A 25,498-nucleotide genomic window follows, 5' to 3' on the forward strand; every position below is an offset into this window, starting at 1 on the left:
TGACTTGAGGAGCTGAAGGATCTTCCTCAGCCATAGCCAAGTTAGCCAGTCTTGGGCGTGGACAGCAGGGTTTTTTCCCAAGTTTATTCTGGGGTTTTCATCCCGCAAAGCACGCAAACTGGCCTTGAGAACTCAACACTACAGGCCATAGGATACACTGGGGCATAAGGCTGACCACCTTATCCTGTAAATGGAGTGAGGTCCGATGATCAATGGACTCTCGACACCGCAAGGTAAAAGAGAGTATAAGGAAGATGACATGACAATTAACTGATATATACCTTCATGGGGTGTACAGGATATTAAGAAAGTACGATGAGAAAATTACTGCATTGCTAATTTCATATCAATGGTTTCCTGCAAATGAATCTATTATCTGTGAAGATTTCTATTATCAGATTTTATATTTGTCTTCTAAGGCATTTAAGTATTTCCACCTAGATCTTGATCTTCCTTGTCTTTTCTCCTCCATAATGGCACAAAACATTTCTTTTGCTAACCTTTCCTCTCCATTCCGTTTAAGTGACCTTACCACTTGAGATTAACACATTCCTGAATGCTAACAATGTCAAGTTATTTAATAATATCCTTGTTTTCAATATAATATTGCTACTGATGCCATTTGTTCATACCTCTTATCTTTCTCAGAACTCTCATATCTGCTAGTCTTTGTTCAAGTGTTCTATTTCTAACCCAGCATACATACGTTAATACTAGTTTGAACATTGTCTTGTATACAGCAAGTTTAGTCTTTTGACTAATTTCTCTTTTATTCCATATAACAGATACCGAGACAAGGAGTGATGAGAGCTTGGTCCACCTTTACTATGAGTTGCCTCAGTCCTGAAGATACTTCAGGTGCATACTTTGTTTGCATACACTTGGATAAAGGATTAAACTAAATTTATTATTATTCCATATAAATTTATTCAGTTGGCAGGGTAAAAATTTTTGTTGTCTGTTTCCATATTTAATTTACCATCTTCACTAAATTTTAACTAAATTAGTAAAATGTTTTACTTGTTTTATAGGTTCTTGATTCAGGATGCAGCTGATGTTTTCAGTTTCTTGCCTATTTTCATAGTCTCTGTCTTTTTATTACTGATTTTCGTACTACCAAATTAATTCAGCAGTTTTTCAGTTTAGTTAGGGAATCCTGCAGAATATTTGATTTATTTAGGAGTATAAATCATCTGCATAAAGTAAAGAGCTGAGATTAATATCTCCAATTTTGATATGAGGTTTAATACTACTTTCTTTCTGTATGTTAAAGCTGAAGTGCTTGGAGAACAGTCTTCCTCTCCAAAAAGTAATCTTTCTTCTGTCCAGCTTGCTGCACTCAGAAATCTATGAAAAGATAAAAATATTGTTATCATGAGAGCAGATAAGGATAATTCTACAGCAGTCCTTAATGCCACCGAATGGATATTATTCTCTGAAATCATGCTATCTACATCCCACTAGATTACTGTCCCACCAAAACACATTAATATAATTAAAAACCTACTTTAAAAAAACATCTTCCTGGCTTTCTTACATCACAAGAAAACTCAAACCTCAAACTCTTTGGTTCTTGCCCCTCCCCCACATATATAGTTTACCAAACCCCCCCCCCCCCAGGACCTATAGTAGATGTTACTAATTCTCCATGTTACAAATTATCAAAATAGCTAGCAAACACTTTTATTCTCCTCACAGGTCATACCACATCCTATGTAAAAATCTCAACACATTTTAGAACCTGTGTTGTTTTTTTTCATTCTAATATCTCTTTTTTTTTAATAGATCTCTCTCTTTTTTTTTGCTTTGCTATGAGTTCTGGATATTTTTCTTGGAAGAACAAAATTTCCAAACAGTTAGAGGGAATTACTATGCCCTCACCCCCACTTGCCAATTTTTACATGGAAAATTTTGAAAAATGAGCCATAGACTCAGCCCCTCAAACCTTCTATTTAGCAAGATACAGTATGTATGTGATGTTTTCTCTATTTGGCCTCATGGACCAGACACATTAGACCCCTTCCTCTGTCACCTCAGTAGTTTACATCAAAGAATCCAGTTTACAATGGAAAAGGAAACTAACGATAGGTTACCCTTCCTAGACATCTTAGTGACATGCCTTCTGAACAGTAACTTCTGCTTCTGTATACAGAAAGCCCACTCACACAGGTAGATACATTCACAAACTTTCCCACCACTACCACTCCTCTCAACAATATGGCATCATTAAAACTCGACCAATAAAGCCTACAATCTTTATTCCAGTGGAACCTCTCTTTCAACAGAACTTATCTATCCAATGGCTACTGCTCTTACAGAACCAAAAAAAAAAAATCAATCTCTTCCCAAGTCCTTGGGGGAGTCCAGGGTGCATCTAAAAAAATAGCCAGGTCTTTAAAATAATATAAACTTTTCACAGCTTTTAAGTCTTGCTAGAAACTTGCCACCCTTATCCATTCCAGTAAAGATCAGTGCCTGGAGTATATAAAGTGCCCTGTTCCTGCAAGTTAGTATACTTTGGACAGACTGACAGATCAGCCACCATCTGCATAGATGAACACAAGACATACATCTGCAATCTGCATATTTGATTAGATATCCAATGTCGTATTATATTGGTGGGATTATGCTTGAAGAAATTGATGAGGCTAGAGATCTTGGGGTGTTAGTAGATAGGTAGTTGAAGTTCCGGAGGCTTGTGTCAAAGATTGCAAATATAACTCAAAAGATAATTGCAATGCTGAAACGAATGTTCACATATAAAGATAAGGATGTCATTTTGCCTCTTTACAAGTCCTTAATAAGACCTCACTTGGACTATTATGTGCAGGTCTTGTCTCCTGGTTTCCGTTGCGATTAATATATTGGAGAGAGTGTGCAAAGGAGAGTGTTAAAAATGATATGGAATACTGATTATGAAGACAGACTGAGAATTCTTGTCTCCTGGTTTCCGTTGTGATTGATATATTGGAGAGAGTGTGCAAAGGAGAGTGTTAAAAATGATATCAGGCATGTGGAATACTGATTATGAAGACAGACTGAGAATTCGTAGACTGCAGACACTAGCAAACAGGAGAAAGAAGGGTGATATGATTGAGACTTACAAACTTCTGAAAGGGCCATACAGGATTTCAATTGATGGAATTTTTTAAGTTGAGGAAGGGTGGGGAAAGAGGGCATTCCTGGAAGCTAATAATGAATGCCACTAAGAAGAGGGCGAGGGCTAGATTTTTCTCTCGTAGGGTGGTGCATGATTGGAATGGATTGCCATTGGATGTTGTGAGTGCAAGCAGTGTGAATGAATTCAAGAATAAGTATGATAGCTGGTGTATGTGTAGTATGTGGCCTCCTTCGATGAGTCCCTGACTCCCTGGAGGTCTCTCTTAATAATAATAATAAAAATCAAAGTTGCATTTAATTTCTGTTGTTATTTATAATCTGTATAAATAAATTTGCTATTCTAGTTGGCTGAACGGTTAGGCTATCCTTTCTCTCTCTCTCCAACCAAGAGGTGGTGGGTTCAAATCTTACTATAGCATGGATGTTTAAGTGGGAGCTGCATTTCATCGCTCAGTGTGAGACCACTTCTCTGTTTACTGGAGGCCTGAAGTGGTTTGAAGAACTGTAGATTTAACTTGAGGTTGAAAGTGTTGTTTTCACATGTGTGTTATGGTAACATAAATCAGAAATTCATGAATAAACCTTTTTAAACATTGACAAACACTGCTAGGAGATTATCTCTTAGTAGTATTCATTAATGTGAAAAAAAGGTGTATATCCCATGAAATGAATGCTTCATTGAATAGACTTAAAATTCTGTATTAACCTCCCAACTGGCCAGGACGTGTGTATATATATATATATGTGTGTGTCCAGCAAATCCTGGATACGATTCAGACCACCTGTTGAAAGTACATGGATACGAAGTACACTTTGGCCATCATGTCCATTAGAAGGTGTGATAATCCTTCATGCTGACGAGAGCACTTAATCAGATTACCTCGCGTACATAGCTATGTTCAGTTACTTATAGCAAGAACGCAGTTGCTTGCTGTTTTCTTGGTAACTGAAATCTAAGTTATATTAGACTAAATACCTACAAGTTACATTTATTTTTGCTACTTGTTTTATCGTATAATTACAGTTTTTAATGCCAGTGCAAAATAAGAGAAACTTTCATTTCTTCATTTAATATTACATCACTATGGGAGATCATTGTCAGTATAATTTTTTTTTTTTTGCTAATTATCTTAGTTGCTAATACATTTTATTCTCCTAGAACAGCGGTCAGCAACCTGTGGCTCCAGAGCCGTACACTGCTCTTTGAATAAATAATTGCGTCTCTTTTCGTTATTAAACAATCTATTTTTGAATAATGCAAAATGAATGTTATTTATTAAATTAGAAACTAAAAACCCTAAATATAGCATTTGCAATAAATTAAAGACATTTTACATTAAGTCAAGGATATTTTACAATTGAAAATAGTACATGCAATGCTGAAAAATTTAATACTTTCATGTTTGAACTCTTTGAAATCATACGCGATAATCCTTATTTACATTTGTCTTGGATTATCATGGATAATGCAAGAATTCATAAACCCACCGTATGTACTATTGAAAATAGTACATGCGATGCTGAAAAATTTAATACTTTCATGTTTGAACTCTTTGAAATCATACGCGATAATCCTTATTTACATTCGTCTTGGATTATCATGGATAATGCAAGAATTCATAAACCCACCGATTTGTCAAATATTTGTTTTAATTATTCATGCCAATTGAAATGACTTGCACCATATTCGTACATGCTTAATCACATAGAAAACATTTATGAGTAACCAATGGCCCACGGAGCATTGTTGCTCATCACTGTGTGCGGCTTCCTAAATTTTTTTTAACAGATATAATTTTAAAAATGGCTCTTCACTCCAAAACGGTTGCCGACCGCTGTCCTAGAACTAGATTCAAGATAATTATTTTTCTGAAACAATTATTTTATAAATTCATGAAAATGCAAATCTTAAAATAAATGCAGTCTCCATCTGTTCCAAATTAAGTTTTCTTTATTTTTTATTCATAATCGTAGTTTGCAAGTTAGTTCACAGATTGCATGAATGTTTGCTCTTTTATGATATTACTTTATAGGGAATCATATGTAAATCTTGAATCATATCACATAATGTATAATCTTTATAATATAATATGTAGTTCTTTGTACTTCAACTTTCTTGGTTTCCCATAATTAATCACTACAAATCTAAATAAATAGCGGTGATGAAGTCAACTGTTATGTACATATTTTCTGCTAATTTTGATATTATGCAGCAGTTTTGAAGTAGCGATACTTTCCCTACACTTTATCATTCGAAACATGTATAGGGACATGTGTCAAAATGGAATTTTATTTACAAAATTTTCATAATAGAATTAAAATTGTATTTTGCCTTTGTTGGTTCAGCCCCCCCCCCTCCAAACTACCACACACACAAATACTGCTAGGTAGCATGTGTGTGTACACTTTCTTTTTGTTTGAATTCGTTATTTTTCCAAAGTAATTGTACCAGATAACTTTTAATATTACAATACCGAAATTAAATTGTGATTATTATAAATGAGCAAATTTTGTATATTTTCTCATTTATATTATTTCCTGATAATTATAAATCGTTAAATTATGTGATATTGAAGAAATGAATGTTTAAAAAACAGTATCATCCTACAAAAGCAATATCAGAATAAATTGTTTCGAATATCTGTAAATCAATCAGAAAGGTGTTAAAAAATTTTTTCTGTGTGTATCTGGCTATTGTTAGGAACTTTTAGTGTGTCTACTAGAAGTGTTCTTTCCTAACATTTTCAATAATTTTCGTTGGCTTACAGCTCAAGCAGAAAGTAATATTAGCAAGTATATTTAAGACACAATTCATTTCTGAGATGGCGAGTAGCGTTGGTTTTGAAGTACCGATACTTTTCTTAGTGATGATTGCATTTCCTCTGCACGAAGACATGTCTAAACTACACACAAAATTGCTATCTTTGTAGCCAGAAAAATTTCCTTCATCAACAACAGTAGAGTAAAAGCTACTTAAAAGGCAAAGCATTCAACTTTTCTGCATCTCCAGAACCTTTCTATTTTTCACCCAACTCAAACACAATTCATGTATAAGTGCTGCACTGCACCTTATGCCATTCAAAAGCAGATTGAAAGTAAGCAGTATATTCCCATAAGAAAGCAAAGTATGGGGTAAAAAAAGAAAAGTTCTGGAGATGCAAAAAATTGGAGCATTTGCCTTTCAAGTAGCTCTTTACTGATGTCGATGAGGGAAATTTTTCTAGCTGTGAAGATAGCGATTTTGTGTGTAGTTTAGACATGCCTTCATGTGGAAGATGGTGATGTCACTAAACGTATACCAGCCTGCCCACAGTTTCCATTCATAGGTTAGCAAGGAACTAATGAAGATTTTGACACAGCAACATTTGAGGCTTCTTCCGTCTATTTCTAGATGATGATATTCTTTCCTTCATAGTAGAACAGACTTACCTTTATGCTTGCCAACAACATCAGCAAGTTGAGTACAGGCTGCATTCTCGTAGCACTTTGGAGCCCAATAGATACTATCATACCACTTACATTTATAACGCTCTTGATTGTGCAAGGTATAGTGAATAAACCCACTCTCGAAATGTATTTCTGCATGTATGGTCTATAGAATGGATATTCTGAACATGTCATTGCTTCATGATGTTATAACTGAAAAACAATTCAATCTCATTGTGACGTATTTACATTTTCAGAATAATGAGGAATATGATCAGGCAACACATCCTTGCCGTCAGGTCAGAAATTTAGATCACTATATTCCTGAGAGAGACGTGAATATCAATGAAAGCCTTATGCCATTCAAAAGCAGATTGAAATGTAAGCAGTATATTCCCCAAAAGAGAGCAATGTATGGGGTAAATTTATGCTTTGCGAAATGGATAACTTTGGGATTTCAACCCTTATAGGGGAAAGCAGACTGTATGCGAACATAATAAATATTCCGATCTTCCATTGTAGAGGCTGTAGTGATGGAATTACTAGACTCTTTGCTGGGGAAAGATTACTGAGTTACAATGGATAACTACTATATGTGTCCTCAACTCGCTGATTTGCATTTACATCATCATACAGATTGTTATTGTACCTAAATGCAAAAAAGCGAGACAACCTCCAGATCTAGCACAAGAAAACTATCGAAGGTTGAAATCTGAGCTTAGCAGCAAGGAAAGTCTTTGTACTACATTGGAAAGACAAAAATAAGTTTTTTCTGTTGCACAATCCATCAATGGAATCCGTGGAGAAACATAGTTTCAAGAAAGATAAATCTATTACTGTATGTGCATATACCGACACTATGGGAGGAGTTCAGAGGTACGATTAGTAGCTGTCAGTTTACTCTTTAATTAAGAAACAGCATAAAAAAAATATTCCAAAAAATAAATCTAGAGATATATTGGATTTTATTATTTGGAACAATTTCCTCCTGTACAAGAAAAGATATGTCTACTATAACATATCTAGATTATAGAATAGAAATCACCAAAGCATTGCTACAAGTTTATGGTCCTCAGCAAGCAGGAAAACAGGCATTCTTTCCAGACTTCTGTTGCTAACTCTATTTCTCGAAAACTTTAATACCCACAAATATATATATATATATATATATATATATATATATATATATATATAAATTAATAAATAAATAAACATGACACGCAAATGTCATGTCTGGTTAAAAAGAAATCAGAAAGGACACAATCTGGTGTCCAGAATTGTGTGATGTGATATGGGTTCCAAATTTCTTCTGTGGAAAAGACTCATCACGGGAGGACACCTACAACTGTCTCAACCACTACACCGAACCTCTACTACGAATCAACGCCATCTACTGCCCACCTCCACCACCACCACAACAACTAGTATTTTTTTGTCTGTAAATTGCATGTGTTCTGAAGGGCCGATTTGCCTGTATGCGGGATGAAAAACCTGAGATTCTGGGAGAAAAAACCCTGCTACCCCCATATGAGATCGGCTAACTCACCTTCGATTGAAATCATTCAGATAAAGATTCTTCCCATCGTGACAAGAATCGAACTTAGGCCTATTCCAATCGAAGGGCGCAATGTACCATCTTTCTTCCAATTGCACTACAGAGGCACTATATATATGATACCTTAATTATATTCCAAATGATTCTCAATAGTAGGCTAAATCATTGTCTGAGATGCTTTATTTCTTAATTTTTGAAACATTCTGTGTACTATAATCTCACCTAATATAACTGTTTTTGAAAATTGCCTATTATAAGATTGTTTTTAGTAAATAAGAATATAGTTTGCCAAAAGTGAAACTTTGTCTATTAAATTTTCATATCAGTGTGTGCCACAGACTAGAAATTTTAATAATATTTTTTATTACAAAACAGCAAAGTTTCAAATAAAAATTTACACTACAATAAAGTTCTACAGATTCAACAATATTATTGCTTTATTTCTTTTTCTCGTATGAGAGATAAAGGGTAATTTGTCACTCTTATAATTATATCAGATGTTCTGTTGGCAAAATAGCAAGAAAATAATCATTTATACTTTCTTTTCAAAACACAAAGAAAGAACAATGTAAAAGATAATGCTACATATTTTTCTTCAGTTATTATCTGTTTTTTTTCTTGTAGTACAAAGAAGAAATCACTGCTCATAATATGGGAGAATGCAAGAGGGCAAAAATCTGTAAATTGATTACATTATAAATAAGAAAATCATGCAGAAAAAATTATTTATGTAAGAGTTCTAACATCAACAGATATAACGACATTGTCTTCTAGTTTAGATACATGGCATTCTTGAAGTAGCTAAACTTTTGCTACTATTTTGCACTAAAATGCAAGCATGTTTTCCAAGTGATTTACATTTGTAAAAGTTGTCTTCCAAACGATTTTTAAAATAAATTCTCTGAAATATCTGCAGATTGAATAGGTCTGTAACCCTCTGCCCCCCCCCCCCCCCCCAAACGATAAATGATTATGTAGCACATATGTGCCTTTTCTTTTAAATAATTCAATTGTAAGTTTTTTCAAGATAATTGTATCAAATGATTTATAATTTTTCGATAATAAAAGTGAAACTGTTCATTGTAAATTAATGTAAAAGAAATTTCAGTATTTCTGTGTTAGGATGTCTGCTAATAATCAACAATTGAAAACGAAACGAGACATTCTTGATGTTTTCTGCACTACAGCTTTAGGTACTATAATGTGACTTCTGGCTAAGTATTTTCTTTTTCTTTCTCAATACCAGTAGGAGTAATCTAAGCCTTTAGCCGAGAGGATTATTATCGAGTATTTCTAAGACGCAGATTATTTCAGAAATAGCAACCAGCAGCAGTAGAAGTATAATATTTAGATTTTTTTTTTAAGAAAAAGAAACAAAAATAACACTACTTAACTTTCTTTTGTAGGTATGCATATAAACGGTTTTATATGATGAAAATATAGCATAGTATTTCTAAAACTTTGAATAATTTGAGCAGACAGCTGATTGAAAATCAGCTCTCTGCTCAAATTTCTCAAATGTCTGTTCAAACAAATACTTGCAAAGAATACTACAGAATTAGAAGCTTCAATGGTACAACAATATAATTGCCTTTCTTTTTTCAAAAGAGTAAAGTGAAGTAATATATTTTGAATACTGTCTGTGAAAGCTTTCAAACAATACAAATTTAGAGTAATTATGTAATTCAGTTCCAAGAGAGGAGAAGTAGAAAATCTTCAAAATGCATAAATTTTGAATCATTCTGTATAGGATATCCTTCATATTACATGTGCAACATATCTGCAGTGGTTACGCACTGGATATTATAGTAATATGCAACCTACAAAATATATATATAGGTATCCCTCAATTAATGCAGTTAATTAATCCCTCAAAGTTACTGCGTATATCAAAATCACGTTAATCAAATCTAATAATCGATAGTAAAAAATTACAATTCGTCCATGATCGATTGCTGTATTATTAATTCGTTTTATATGGTACTCTTTCAGGAAAGATAAAAAAAATGAATGCAAAGTAAATGTTTAATAAATGCTTGTACCTACATTAGTTACTGCATTTTTTTTTTTAATCAAAAGAAGTTATCAAGAGTCGTTTGAACAGTTTTAGTTTTTTTTGTTAGCGGCATAAATTCTACGATAATGAGCAAAATTCCTCTCCAGACATAAAGAAAAAAAAACTGCAAATATAATACATGATAAAAATTAAATGGATGTTGAATCCAACATTATTTCATAGGCAAATATAGAAACTACAAGTGTTTCTTGCCGAATATGTAGAAAAAACTAAATGTTTTGCCATATGCAAGCATAAGCAACCTTATGGGCAACTCGTAGTAAAGGTGGAGTAAACTCCAGATCACTTGCCTTAGTATTTTCCATAATGTAAAGCACAGCACATATCCTAGAGGACATGTATCATAAATAAGCCTTTGGCTCTCTCAGTAATACATGATGGTTTATTTATTTTCAAAAGTTACAATCTAAAAATTATTGAACAAAAAATAAAAAAAAAAACGAAACCATACTATACTGACATCGGAGGTTGCAGTATCTCTCAGATTCAATTTACTGGCCAATATCCCAAACCTTTACATAACGTGCTAAATCAAACTGACAGCAAAAAACAGTGCGGAATATCACTCGTAATATATGAATGCACAGCTACTCATGACCTCCAAGCTATTCACTGAATTGTGTAAGAATATTTATATTAAAAATTTTGCATGTATCTGTCAGATCACTTGCGAGCTCCGCATGGTTAAAGGCGCGTTAATCAAAACTTGCTGCGTATATCAAGGGATTGCCGCAATTAATTTCACAGCGTTAATCAAATCCGCGTTAAGCAAGGGATACCTGTATGTATATATATATATATATTCAATTTTAAAGACAAAGAGTTTCTGCAGAAATATTGTTGGATATAAATTTTTGATACTGAAAAGACTCTCAATCGGAAACCAAATAATGCAGTTTAACATCATTTCTTGTTCATTAAAAAAAAAAGTCTCTAAAACTGAAATGTGACGATCCATATAATGGTATTTTGCAAGGAAAGAAAGCAAAAGGTCATATTCAATAAAAGTTATTTAAAAAATATAACTATTTGACAATAATGGCAAATATCTGTTGGATTTCTGCTCAGGACATGGACTGGTTATTACCAACACCATGTTCCAACATAAAAATGTGCACAAATTCACATGGAGAGAAGAAGCAAGGAATAAGAAAAGTCTTGACTATGTTATTGTTGATAGTGATGTTTTCTCCCTGGCGCAGGACACCAGAGTGTACAGAGGATTTGAAATTGGAAGTGATCACTATTTAGTCTTGAGCAGGATAAAATTGAATTTCATATTGAAAAGAATAACATGTAAGAAAGTTTTAAATCGAATAAAAGTTGAGCAGCTCTCAAATGTGAACTGTAGACTAAAATTCACAAAGATTATTCAAGAAAAAATGAAAGAGTTTGAGAACAGGAATCAAACCTTGGAGATTCAGTGGCAAACTCTGAAGAAAACATTAATTGATTCTGCTGCAAAGGCATGTGGTGAGGTTGTCTGCAAGGAAAAAAAAAATCAGAACTCCCTGGTGGATACAGGAAGTTAAAGAGTCAGGGAAGGAAAAGAAGAAAGCATATCAAAAGTTCCTGTCGAATAAGTCAGCTTGTGCTCTTAGAGAATACAGAGACAAATGCAAGAATGCTAAACACTGTGTAAAACTAGCTAAACAAAAGTCATGGGAGGACTTTGGCAAGAATATAGAAAATAAATATCAAGAAGGTGTTAAAATATTCTGGAGGTTGTTGAAGAAGCTTAGGAATGGAGGAAAGAGTGCTGTAAAAGGAGTCAGAGATGATAAAGGTGACATGAAAACGGGAGAAAAAGATATCCTTGAAGTATGGAGTAATTACTTTACTTTGAAAAACTGCTAAATGAAACAAGCAGTGATGACAGCACAGTGGTAAAAACCACTGACCAGGCATGCAGTCAGGAATACATATCCATACTTGAAGTAGAAAAAGCCATCAAAGGTTTGAAATGTGGAAAGGCAGCAGGAGTAGATGATATTCGACCAGAAATGCTGAAGTATGGTGGTATAAGAGTCTTACAGTGGCTGCACTTCATAGTTCAGAAAGCCTGGACAGAGGGACGACTTCCCGATGATTGGACTAGAGTTCTCATAGTACCCATATATAAAAAGGGAAATAAAACTGAATGAGAGAATTACAGAGGTATTTCCCTACTGAGTGTTCCTGGCCAAGATCTATGCAAGTATATTTGAGAAACAGTTGAGAAGAATTGTGGAAGAAAAGCTTGGTGAAGAACAAGCTGGATTCAGACCAAATACAGGCTGTCAGGATCAGATCTTCACTTTACGACAAATAGTCGAGAAAGCATGGGAATATAACAGAGATCTGTATTTAAGTTTTGTCGATTTGGAGAAGGCATATGACAAAGTGCCAAGAGAGAAGCTATTCAATATGCTACAGTTATATGGTGTCAATGGGGCATTATATCAAGCAATACTTAGTCTTTATTTAAGTTGTGAGTCAGCAGTTAGAATTGAAGGAAGTACTGGAAGATGGTTTAATGTTAAATCTGGTGTGAGACAAGGATGTACATTATCCCCTCTGTTATTCATTATCAATATGGATACAATTATGAAGGAAAGTGGTATTAAACATGATATCAAAATTGGAGATGTTAATGTCAGCTCTTTGCTTTATGCGGCTGATGTTATACTTCTAAATAAATCCGCTACAAGTCTGCAAGATTCTCTGACTAAATTGATGTTGTAATAGATATGGTATGAAGGTCAGCAATAAAAAGACAAAGACAATGAAAATAGGCAGAATCATTGAAAATGTCAACTCTGTTGTGAATGGAGAACCTGTGGAGCAAGTGAAACATTTCAACTACTTAGGCGCGATTTTTACTGAAGATGGTAAATTAAATATAGAAATAGACAACAGAATCAGCAAAGCTGGTATGGTAGGAAGTCAATTGAATAAATTCATATGGAATAAGAGAGAGATTAGTCAAACACTAAATTAACTGTATACAAGACAGTGTTCAAACCAGTTTTAACTTATGGATCTTAGAGCTGGGTCAGAAGTAAAACACTTGACCAAAGACTAGAGACCGCAGATATGAGAGTCCTGAGAAAGATTAGAGGCGTGAACAGATGGCATCAATGGCAATATCATATTAAAAATGAGATATTAGGAAAGAACTTGACATTGTCGGCATCCAAGAATGCGTTAGCAGAGCTAATCTCAGGTGGTATGGTCACTTAAATAGAATGGGAGGGGAAAGATTAGCAAAACAAGTGTTCTTTGACAGGTTGGCAGGAAAACGACCCAGAAGAAGACCAAGATATAGGTGGATTGATACGGTACAAAGTGCCTTAGACGATAGAAATATAAGATCTGATAATGTTGGAGTATTGAAAGTAACAGACTGATTTGGAGGTAAATTGTAGATAGGAAGTTAGTAATGATGTAATTTTTTTCATGTAGTACTATCATATCCTGTACACCCCTTGAGGGTACATGTCAGGAATTTGATGATGATATATTCAAAGCAAATATTTCAAAGATTATCAAAGAAAAAAAATTGCTTCTGTATTGTCAGTAAAGTGAAAGAACATAATGTTGTCTTGTTCCTTTGCATTGATTCGAAGAATAAAAGACAGCAAATTTACTACTACTAAATATATTCATTGCAAAGGCTGATTTGTGGTCATTTCGAGATTGATTATTTATTTTCGCACATGTGAAATTAGATTTTATTTTTGGGAAGAGACACAATAAATAAGTTATGCAGCAAAAAAGGTCATATGTCGAAGAACACTAAAGGAAATTCCAAGTTACACAGAAAGACAAGTGACACAAAGATTTCTCCACCACAGTTAATCTGCTGATGGCTATAAAATCGCCATTAAGTAATTAACAGCAAAAGAGTGTAATTACTTGATAAAAAGTAGAATTCCAATGAAGTTTTGATCCATGAAAAATGCTAGGGTAGTCTGGATATTTCATCTACCTTGGCCGGTAGGGAGGTTAACCTATAAAGTATCAACTGTATGTTATTAAAAAGGTCATCATGTTTGTTCAGTAATTCAACTGATTTCTTCAAGAAACATTACAACTATCTAGCTGTCGTATTGTCTTGACACAAATACTATTGTTGACTACTCATTCCATGTGCACTGCATGACTTTTTTTATTAGGGATATCCATCTGTTAGTTTATTCAAATGGCAAAATTTTCAGTTAGCAAATTATTATTATTTTATTTATTTATTTGATAGTTGTACACTTGAAAAATTTACAACCTTTCATGGTGGGAAATGTTGTATCATAAATTTGTAATGTAGGTGAACTTAGATAATCAAGGAACTCTCCTCCACAAACAAAACAGCATTGGCCAAGTAGCTTTAACTTTTGGAAACCAATATGCCACCTCGTCTCCAGTTTTCATCATGCCAATGGAGTCCATTTATGTTGTTATGCTACGCAAAAGGCAAGAATGTTACAGATATCTAATTCTTATCCTAACTTTCTTTTGAGAGAACCTCTGTTTAATCCACACAGAAGATTTTGAAAAAGGGTGGCACACCATTTGGCAACTCCTATAGGTAGAGATGACCTACGAATGCTTCTGCCTAGTATCTCAGTTTGGGCCTGGCTCCCACTGAAGAGACCTCAATAAAGGTCGAAACTAGTCTGGGTAGTGGCCCTTCCCTTGATGCATAACATTAGACATATCCGCAAGGAGATGTGTTTTGCATTAAGGGAGATACTGAGACAGGAGTGTTGGTAGCTTGCTACACCTTTGCAACGAGTTGACCTGGTGTTGTATCACCTTGCCCTAGTCCTGAAGATACTTTCAGGTGCAAACTTTGTTTGCTCACACTTGGATAAATGGATTAAACTAAATTTATTATTACACACAGAAGATTGTCGAGTCCAAGAACTGACTGGAAAATGGTCGAGAGAAAAGTATAAGAAACAGTAGATTTTCAACTGAGATTTTGTTCACTCGTTCTCTCTCATACTCATGTACACACACACACACACAAATTCTAGAAAAAGCTGCCTCTAGTTAATTTTAATTTTTACCAAGTGCACTTCAGCTACTGGAACAAATCCTGATACACACCCCAACTCAACATCGCCAGAGTTCAAGATCGGTTCTATCAACATAAGTCTGAATGACAAAGAAATGGAGCTAGCTGAGGAATTGGATAAGTACCAGATCGACATAATAGGGGTGACTGAAACAAAAAAAAAAAAGACAAAAACTAGTGAGATCTTTCTGAGCAATAAATACAAAATGTTATATTCAGGCAATGAAAATCAAAGAAAAGAAGCAGTAGCTATAGTATTCAACACTAAATATGAGACTAATCTTCTTGAATGGCAGACGATATCAAGTTGTGATGTGGTCAAATATCAGAATGGGGAATTGGACAATGAAACTTATTTGTGCCTATGGTCCCACAGAAGGTTCTACTAAGGTAGAAGTGAAGGAATTTTTTGAAGCTTTAGAGAAAGCAACTGACACAATGAAAAAGGAAAAGTTGGTCCTTGGAGATCTAAATAGCAGAGTAGGAAATGATCGTCAGACACAAAAATATTTTGGGAAAATTTGGAGAAGAGAGCAAAGCTAATAATAATGGCAAATACCTGTTGGATATTCTGCTAAGGACATGGACTGGTTATTGCTAACACCATGTACCAACATAAAAATGTGCATAAATTCACATGGAGAGAAGATGCAAGGAATAAGAAAAGTCTCATTGACTAGGTTATTGTTGATAGTGATGTTTTCTCTCTCGTGCAGGACACTAGAGTGTACAGAGGATTTGAAATTAGAAGTGATCACCATTTAGTCTTAAGCAGGATAGAATTGAATTTCATATTGAAAAGAAGAATATGTAAGAAAGTTTTAAAGCGAATAAAAGTTGAGCAGCTCTGAGATGTGAACTGTAGATTAAATACATTATTCATCAAAAAATGAAAAAGTTTGAGAACAGGAACCAAACGTTGGAGTTTCGGTGGCAAATCCTGAACCTGAAGAAAACATTGATTGATTCACCCAGAGAGGCATGTGGTGAGGTTGTCTGCAAGGATAGAAAAATCAGAACTCCATGGTAGGATGTTAAGGAGGCAGTGAAGGAAAAGAAGAAAGCATATCAGAAGTTCATGGCAAATAAGTCAGCTTGTGCTCTGAGAATACAGAGACAAATGTAAGAAAGCTAAACACTGTGTAAAACTAGCTGAACAAAATTCACGGAAAGACTGGTAAGAACACAGAAAATAAATATTCAGGAAGGTGACATAATTTTCTGGAGGCTGTTGAAAAATTTCAGAGATGGAGGAAAGTGCTGTAAAAGGAATTAGAGATGATAAAGGTGACATGAAAACTGGAGAAAAAGATATTCTTGATGTAGGGAGTAATTACTTCAAAAAATTGCTAAATGAAACAAGGAGTGTCAGCACAGTGATGTTCCTGGTAAGATTTATCAATTATACTTGAGAAACGGTTGAGAAGGATTGTGGAAGGGAAGCTTGGTGAAGAACAAGCTGGATTCAGGCCAATTACAAGTTGTTAGATCTTCACTTTAAGACGAATAGTTGAGAAATCATGGGAATATAACAAAGTTCTGTATTTAAGTTTTGTAGACCTAGAAAGGCATATGACAGGGTGCTGAGAGAAAAGCTGTTCAAAACACTACAGTTGTATGGTGTCAGTGGTGCATTATACCAAGCAATACTTAGTCTTTATTTGAGTTGTAGTCGGCAGTTAGAATTTTAGGAAGTACAGGCAGGTGGTTTAATGTTAAATCTGGTGTGAGACATGGATGTGCATTATCCCCTCTGTTATTCGTTGTCTATATGGATAGCATTATGAAGGAAAGTGATATTAAACCTTATATCAAAATTATAGATGTTAATCTCAGTTCTTTACTTTATACAGAGGATGCTATACTTCTAAATAAATCCAGTACAAGTATGCAAGATTCCCTGTCTAAATTGAATAACTGTTGTAATAGATATGGTATGAAGGTCAGTGATAGCAAGACAAAGACAATGAAAATAGGCATAAGCATTGAAAATATCAACTGTGTAAATGGAGAACCTATAAAACAAGTAAAACATTTCAGCTACTCAGGCACAAGTTTTATGAAGATTATTATTATTATTTGACACCTCCAAGGGAGTCCAAAGGCTCATCGAGGGAGAGTGTGGCAACAGCATCAAACGATTGGTTCCCTTCCAACTAGTAACCATGCTCAAACTTACTTAACTGAGCCATTAGTAGCAGAGGCTCTACCAATTGATCAACCTTTGCCAGCTGGTAAATTAAATATGGAAATAGACAACAGAATCAACAAAACTGATATGTTAGGAAGTCAACTGAATAAATTTATATTGAATAAGACAGAAATTAGTCAAAATACTAAATTAGCTGTATGCAAGATGGTGTTTTAAGCGAATTTTAACTTATCGATCTGAGAGTTGGGTTGAAAAGAATGAACATTCACCAAAGACTACTTACTGACTGCAGATATGAGAGTCCTGAGAAAAATTTGTGTGAACAGATGGCATCGATGGCAATATCATATTAAAAAGGATATTAGGAAAATAACTTGACTGTAAAATTCGATGCAGCAAAAATTTTCAAGGCTCTTTACATCGACTTTTACAGAGGTCACATCTAGAAAGTTTACTAAAACAACTTTGTTACTGTAAAAATAATACTAAAAGCCTATGTATAAAGCTGAAGGGGAATTAGTTTACTCACTTGTATAAACAAAAGCTATCTAAATGTTAAAGCCAAGGGCAATGCTTTGCCATCGTTTCAATCAGAGCACTAACATCATTTTTTGAGCTCTGATTGAAGTGTAAGAGAACCCTTTTGTTTACAAACTCAGTCTAAGGCCACCTTCAAGGTCAGTGGTAAAAGGGGTGGCATGAATCAAACATAGTTCCACATTCCAGTAAAACGGATTAAAAATGCACTTAAGGGGAGAAAGAGAAGTCGGCGTTAGTAGAAGATCAAGAGAGTTACGCAGAAATGTTCGGGAGTCTCAATCCTTCATCCAGGGATCCGTGGAAGGATGAATATAAGGCATGGATCTTCGACCATCGAGATCGACATTTTTTCAGCTAGGACACACCGAGATTGGAAGGAGGTAAAGAGGAGAAGGAGGTTGATCCACCGCAAGTCGTCCAGATCAAATGACGTTGCGACGAACAGTCGCCGGAAGCAATTAGCTACGGAGGGAGTAGCCGTGCCAGACCAGAATGCTTAGACGAATCTGCATATGCTCTGATCATTGAACCCCTTCGCCCGAGTTTCAAGACACTGGGAAATTGCGTTCCGGAACCTGCAAACCATTCCAGATGAGACTCTGGTGCTCTGAGATTCTTTAAGGAGATATCGAAAACCCGAGATAGAGAAGAACCTAAGCACTCTGAAACGAACTGTGAAGAAGTGCACTAAAGGGACGAAGAACTTATGTGAGTTGTTTATTACATATTATATTGTTTGTGATGTAAGAGAACTATCTTAGATGGACTGCTAAGTTTATGGTGCTAAGATAGATATAGTGTGAGAGTAATTGATGCAAGTTATTAGTTGGAATTTGTAGGTGTATAGACCAGAGCATAATAATTTCTTAAGAAGTAATTAGGCTAGAATAATTAATTATTGATTGTAGTGAATTCTAAAGTTTTTATGCTACAGAATTGCAGAAAGTTGCTATAGAAGTTTTGTTCTATAATAGTTAGCTTAACACCTCCTCCTCCTCACCGGCCATTATGGATTCACATATGCTTCTTATCCATCATATATTTCAATGTAATATCAATGGTATTACAATTTCAATATGCACTTCGTATCCATGATAAACTTGACGTCTATAGACGTCTTGGCCGGTAGCGTGGTTAAACTAGGAATTATAAATTTTGTTACAGTGATTCTTGTAAAATCTGTTGCATAATTGGGGGAAATTGCTATAGAAGTTTTGTCATATAGAGCCTAGCTTAAATTGAAATTAGAAGAAGCAATTCCTTATTGTAAGAGTTGTATATTCAATCTTAGTATAAATAAACATTCTTGTTATATATTCAAGGAGTACGGCCTGATCTTTAATATGCAATGCACTGTTTCCAAATAAATTCGATCCTGTAAGCGGCAAATTAAATGATAGCTATGATAAGGAGCGCATAAAAAACCCATGACTGTATATTAATCATTGAGAAAGGATTTACGTTAGATAGAGAACTACTGGAAGTATTACTGTTTCTTATACTACGAAGAGACCACTAGTGGCGCAGTCTTTAATGAAAATAAAATTCTAGTGCTCTCAGGTATAAGAATAAAGAATACAGAAGGTGGAGTAAATGAGAACAGAAAGAGTTGTATTAACACAGTATATAGAAAAGAATTAAGTATAGAGCAAAGATGAATATAGATCGCAGAAAGATATAAGGAAATAGAATAAACTTACGTTTATAATTGTGCAATAGTCAATAAGCAACACGAAAGCGCAGAAATATTACATGACAATGTTAGCATCCAGGAATGTGTTAGTAGAGCTAATCTTGGGTGGTATGTCACTTAAACAGAATGGGAGATGAAAGATTAGAAAAATAAGTGTTCTCCGCCAGGTTGGCAGGAAAAAGAGCAAGATCAAGATATACAGGTAGATTGATATAGTAAAAAGTGCCTTTGAAGATAGAAGACAGAATGTAAGATCATAATTTTGGAGTATTGACAGGTAACAGATTGATTTGGAGGAAAATTGTAGATAGCAAGTTAGTGGTAATGTAAGTTTTTCATGTAGTACTATCATATCCTGAACACCTCTTGAGGGTACATGTCAGGAATTTGATGATGACCGAGTGCACTTCCATTCCAAATATGATACTAAGTATGAAAGGTGTAAACATAAGATAGTTGGACAATGATAATTTTTCTTGGTATCCACTACAACTCTACTTAGATTCTTACATTCAAACCTAATAATGCTTTTTCTTTTATTCTTTGATATTTAAAATAGTATAATGTTTTAAATAACAGCTTTGTGCATGTAAAAGAAAACTAAATAGAATTTATTGCTCCTGTATATTTTGCTCAGTAGTCATGAGCTTCATTTGGGGAAAAGGCAGAACTTGTAACAGCATTTAAATTATGGATACAGGAATGAGTCATACAGCATGCATATAATATCTTATGTCTTTTTTGTAGTTGTACAGTAGGAGGAAACACTATTCGAGTTTGGAGATGTGGATATAGATGCATAATTAATTTTTAAAAAAAAAGCATTCGGACCTTGCTTTTCAATGCCATCAGCACTAGATAGAGTTCACTGGAACATACCAAGATGCTACACTACAGTAGGTTCAAATCTGATCATTTTTTTTTTTGAAGCATGTGAAGCCCTATGCCATTGTCTTAATCTTAATCAGACAGGCTGTATGCCTATCTCTAAGTTTTGGGAAGTGATTGCTGTTAATTGTTTATAATTTTTATTTATTTATTAATTATACATCTATACTCATGTCTCTGAACTCTAATAGTGTTTCTTTCTACGGTACAGTTACCACTGAGACATGATATTATACATGTGCTGTGTGACTCATTCTTGCATTCATTTAAAAGTTGTTAACAGTTCTTTTGCCTTCTTCCTGAATGAAGCTCATGACATATTGAGTGAAATATATAAAAGTAATAAATTGTATTTAGTATTCTTTTACATGTGTGAAGCTGTTATACTATGTCTAACATGCGTCTCTATAAAACATCTAGTAAGATATTGAAATACTGTTTAACAATAGCTCTTGAGCAGAATTAGCTACTATTATTTATTAAAGTTGCACAACATTTATAGTGTAGATCTTATAGCAGGTTAAATACATATTATTGCAGTGCTTAATTCTTTTGTTGATATAGTTTTTGTCTTTTTTTAGTATATGAAGCCATGTGCTGATGAACAGATGTTAAGGGAGATGATTTTTGGCTCGATTGCCATCTCTTATAAAGGCACAACAATGAAAGTGCATAATATCAGGTAAAGTGTGTGAATGTTAGTTTTATAGATAATAAATTTAGTTTAATCCTTTATCCAAGCGTAAGCAAACAAGATTTGCGCCTGAAGTATCTTCAGGACTGAGGCAACTCGTGGTAAAGGTGGACCAAGCTCTCATCACTCCTTGTCTTAGTATCTCCCATAATGCAAAGCACATATCCTTGCAGACATGTATATGCTATGCATTAAGGGAAGGGTCACTACACAGATGGTTTCGACCTTTATTGAGATCTCATCAGCAAGTGCCAGACCCAGAAGTGGTGCTACTAAGGCAGAAGCATTGGAGAAGTCATATTTACCTATACGAGTTGCCAAAAGGTGTACCACCTTATTATTAAATTACTCTGGATTTATAGAAAGATGTTGGAAGTTTTTTCCCACTTGGTTAGACTATAATAAATTTAGTTTAATCCTTTATCCAAGTGTAAGCAAACAAAGTTTGCACCTGAAGTATCTTCAGGACTGAGGCAACTCGTGGTAAAGGTGGACCAAGCTCTCATCACTTCTTGTCATAGTATCTCCCAAGATGCAAAGCACATCACACATGACCTTGTATACATGTATATGCTATGCATTAAGGAAAGGATCACTACCCAGACCGGTTTCAACCTTTATTGAGATCTTGTCAGTGACAGCCAGACCCAGAAGTGGTGATACTAAGGCAGAAGCAATGGAAGTCATATTTACCTATATGAGTTGACAAAAGGTGTACCACCTTATTATTAAATTATTCTGGATTTAGAGAAAGATGTTGGAAGTTATTTTCAACTTGGTTAGACTATAATAAATTTAGTTTAATCCTTTATCAAGTGTAAGCAAACAAAGTCGCCTGAAGTATCTTTAGGACTGAGGAAACTCATGGTAAAGGTGGACCAAGCAAGGAGATGTGCTTTGCATTATGGGAGATACTGATACAAGAAGTAATGAGAGCTTGGTCCACCTTTACCATGAGTTGAATAAAGGATTAAACTAAATTTATTATAGTCTAACCAAGTGGGAAAAAACTTCAATCTTTCTCTAAATCCAGAGTAATTTAATAATAAGGTGGTACACCTTTTGGCAACTCGTATAGGTAAATATGACTTCGCCATTGCTTCTGCCTTAGTATCACCACTTCTGGGTTCTGGCTCCCACTGATGAGACCTCAATAAAGGTCGAAACCAGTCTGGTTAGTGACCCTTCCCTTAATGCATAGCATATACATGTCTGCAAGGAAATGTGCTTTGCATCACGGGAGATACTAAGACAAAGAGTGAGAGCTCGGACCACCTTTATCACGAGTTGCCTCGGTCCTGAAGATACTTCAGGCGCAAATTTTGTTTTCTTACACTCGGATAAAGGATTAAACTAAATTTATTATAGTCTAACCAAGTGGGAAAAAACTTCCAACAAATAGTTTTATAGATATGCTTCCAAATATTAAAAAAAAAAAAAGAAAAAGTCAGATAAAAACTGAACATGACTGAGAAATGCTGTTGAAAAATCCACAGCATGTGCATTTTTATAAGATTTTCGTTGTTTAATTTTTTTTTTCTAACTGTCAGGTGTAATTTTAACAAGTTGTATTATCATCATCATCATCACAGACCTCAGGAGTGAAGGACTCATGGAAAGATGTCATATATTACCTATACATCACCTAATAAGTAAAAATTTACTTTAATGGATTAATTTTGTATAGAAAGATGTTGGAAGTTTTTTCCCACTTGGTTAGACTATAATAAATTTAATTTAATCCTTTATCCAAGTGTATGCAAACAAAGTTTGTGTCTGAAATATCTTCCGGACTGTGGCAACTTGTGGTAAAGGTGGACTAACTTCTCATCACTTCTCTTAGTATCTCCCATAATGCAAAGCACATCTCCTTACAGACATGTATAATGCTATGCATTAAAGGAATCACTGCCCAGACAGTTTTCGACCTTTATTGAGGTCTCATCAGTGGGAGCCAGACCCAGAGGTGGTGGTGATACTAAGGTGGAAGTAATGGAGAAGTAATATTTACCTATACGAGTTGTCAAAAAGGTTTCTCACCGTATTATTAAATTACTCTGGATTAGAGAAAAAAACCTCCAACATCTTTCTGTAATACTTCAGGCACAAACTTTGTTTGGTTACACTTGGATAAAGGATTAAACTAAATTTATTATTGTATTGAAAAAATATAAAATATTACAAAAATTTTAACGATAAATACCTCTCTGAATTTGAAGGTTATGTTTTTGTTACACTTGGTTTGTTTTGTTAAACTTTGTTTGGTTACACTTGGATAAAGGATTAAACTAAATTTATTAGTATAATATTTAATTATTTAAGTATTTTTTAATATTTTTTAATTTTTTTAATATTTAAGTATTATTTAATATTTAATATTTAAGTATTTAAGTTTTGTCGATTTGGAAAAGGCATATGACAAGGTGCCAAGAGAGAAGCTATTCAATACGCTGCAGTTATATGGTGTCAATGGGGCATTATATCAAGCAATACTTAGTCTTTATTTGAGTTGTGAGTCAGCAGTTAGAATTGAAGGAAGTACAGGAAGATGGTTTAATGTTAAATCTGGTGTGAGACAAGGATGTACATTATCCCCTCTGTTATTCATTATTTATATGGATCACATTATGAAGGAATGTGGTATTAAACCTGATATCAAAATTGGAGATGTTAATGTCAGCTCTTTGCTTTATGCGGATGATGTTATACTTCTAAATAAATCTGCTACAAGTCTGCAAGATTCTCTGACTAAATTGAATAGCTGTTGTAATAGATATGGTATGAAGGTCAGCAATAAAAAGACAAAGACAATGAAAATAGGCAGAATCATTGAAAATGTCAACTGTGTTGTGAATGGAGAACCTGTGGAACAAGTAAAACATTTCAGCTACTTAGGCACAATTTTTACTGAAGATGGTAAACTAAATATAGAAATAGACAACAGAATCAGCAAAACTGGTATCGTGGGAAGTCAATTGAATAAATTCATATGGAATAAGAAAGAAATTAGTCGGAACACTAAATTAGCTGTATACAAGACCGTGTTCAAACCAATTTTAACTTATGGATCTGAGAGCTGGGTCAGAAGTAAAACACTTGACCAAAGACTAGAGACCGCAGATATGAGAGTCCTGAGAAAGATTAGAGGCGTGAACAGATGGCATCAATGGCAATATCATATTAAAAATGAGGATATTAGGAAAGAACTTGACATTGTCAGCATCCAGGAATGTGTTAGCAGAGCTAATCTCAGATGGTATGGTCACTTAAATAGAATGGGAGAGGAAAGATTAGCAAAACAAGTGTTCTCTGCCAGGTTGGCAGGAAAACGACCCAGAGGAAGACCAAGATATAGGTGGATTGATACGGTACAAAGTGCCTTAGACGATAGAAATATAAGATCTGATAATGTTGGAGTCTTGACAAGTAACAGACTGATTTGGAGGAAAATTGTAGATAGGAAGTTAGTAATGATGTAATTTTTTCATGTAGTACTGTCATATCCTGTACACCCCTTGAGGGTACATGGCAGGAATTTGATGATGATGATGATGACTAAATTTATTATTGTATTGAAAGAATATAAAATATAACAAATTTTAACGATAAATACCTCTCTGAATTTGAAGGTTATGTTTTTGTTACAGAAACAAACAGTTTTATAATACGACCAGGAAATAAAAATGACTTAATTTTTTTTTATTCTATTGCTTTTAATTGGTAATTTTTCAAGTTGAGTTTTCATATTTGGGTCATTTGAGCAATAATTATAGGTATAGTATTCAAATGATAAAGATAAAAAACTTGAAATAAGAATACTTTCAGAATATGAAGATTTAGAGTAATGCATTTTGATAGCTGCATATCATTTGTCATAAATATCACAATATGATATTTAATATGATACACAATATGATATTTATGACAAATGATATGCAGCTATCAAAATTCATCATCATCATCAAATTCCTGATTTGTACCCTCAAGGGATGTACAGGATATGATAGTACTACATGAAAAATTTACATCATTAATAACTTCCTCTCTACAATTTTCCTCCAAATCCATCTGTTTCTTGTCAAGTCTCCAATATTATCAGATCTTATATTTCTATCGTCTAAAGGCACTTTGTACCGTATCAATCCACCCATATCTTGGTCTTCCTCTGGGTCGTTTTCCTGCCAACCTGACAGAGAACATTTGTTTTGCTAATCTTTCCTCGCCCATTCTGTTTAAATGACCATATCACCTGAGATTAGCTCTGCTAACGCATTCCTGGATGCTGACAATGTCAAGT

The 25,498-nt window shown here is 34.4% G+C and overlaps 1 protein-coding gene across 1 annotated transcript in view; it reads left to right on the plus strand.

Moving 5' to 3' along the window:
• The window catches only part of LOC150099128 (folliculin-interacting protein 2-like), a 412,583-nt gene that overhangs the window by 18,187 nt on the left and 368,898 nt on the right, over positions 1 to 25,498 (plus strand). The window contains exon 3 of the mRNA XM_090404004.1: positions 21,089 to 21,189. Within this exon, the coding sequence (XP_090260130.1) occupies positions 21,089 to 21,189 (101 nt within the window). The remainder of the gene's footprint in view (positions 1 to 21,088; positions 21,190 to 25,498) is intronic.

This window comes from Typopeltis vanoorti, chromosome 14 (assembly GCF_054136105.1).
Source record: "Typopeltis vanoorti isolate ZY-2024b chromosome 14, IOZ_Tvanoo_1.0, whole genome shotgun sequence".
Classification (NCBI taxonomy): domain Eukaryota; kingdom Metazoa; phylum Arthropoda; class Arachnida; order Uropygi; family Thelyphonidae; genus Typopeltis; species Typopeltis vanoorti.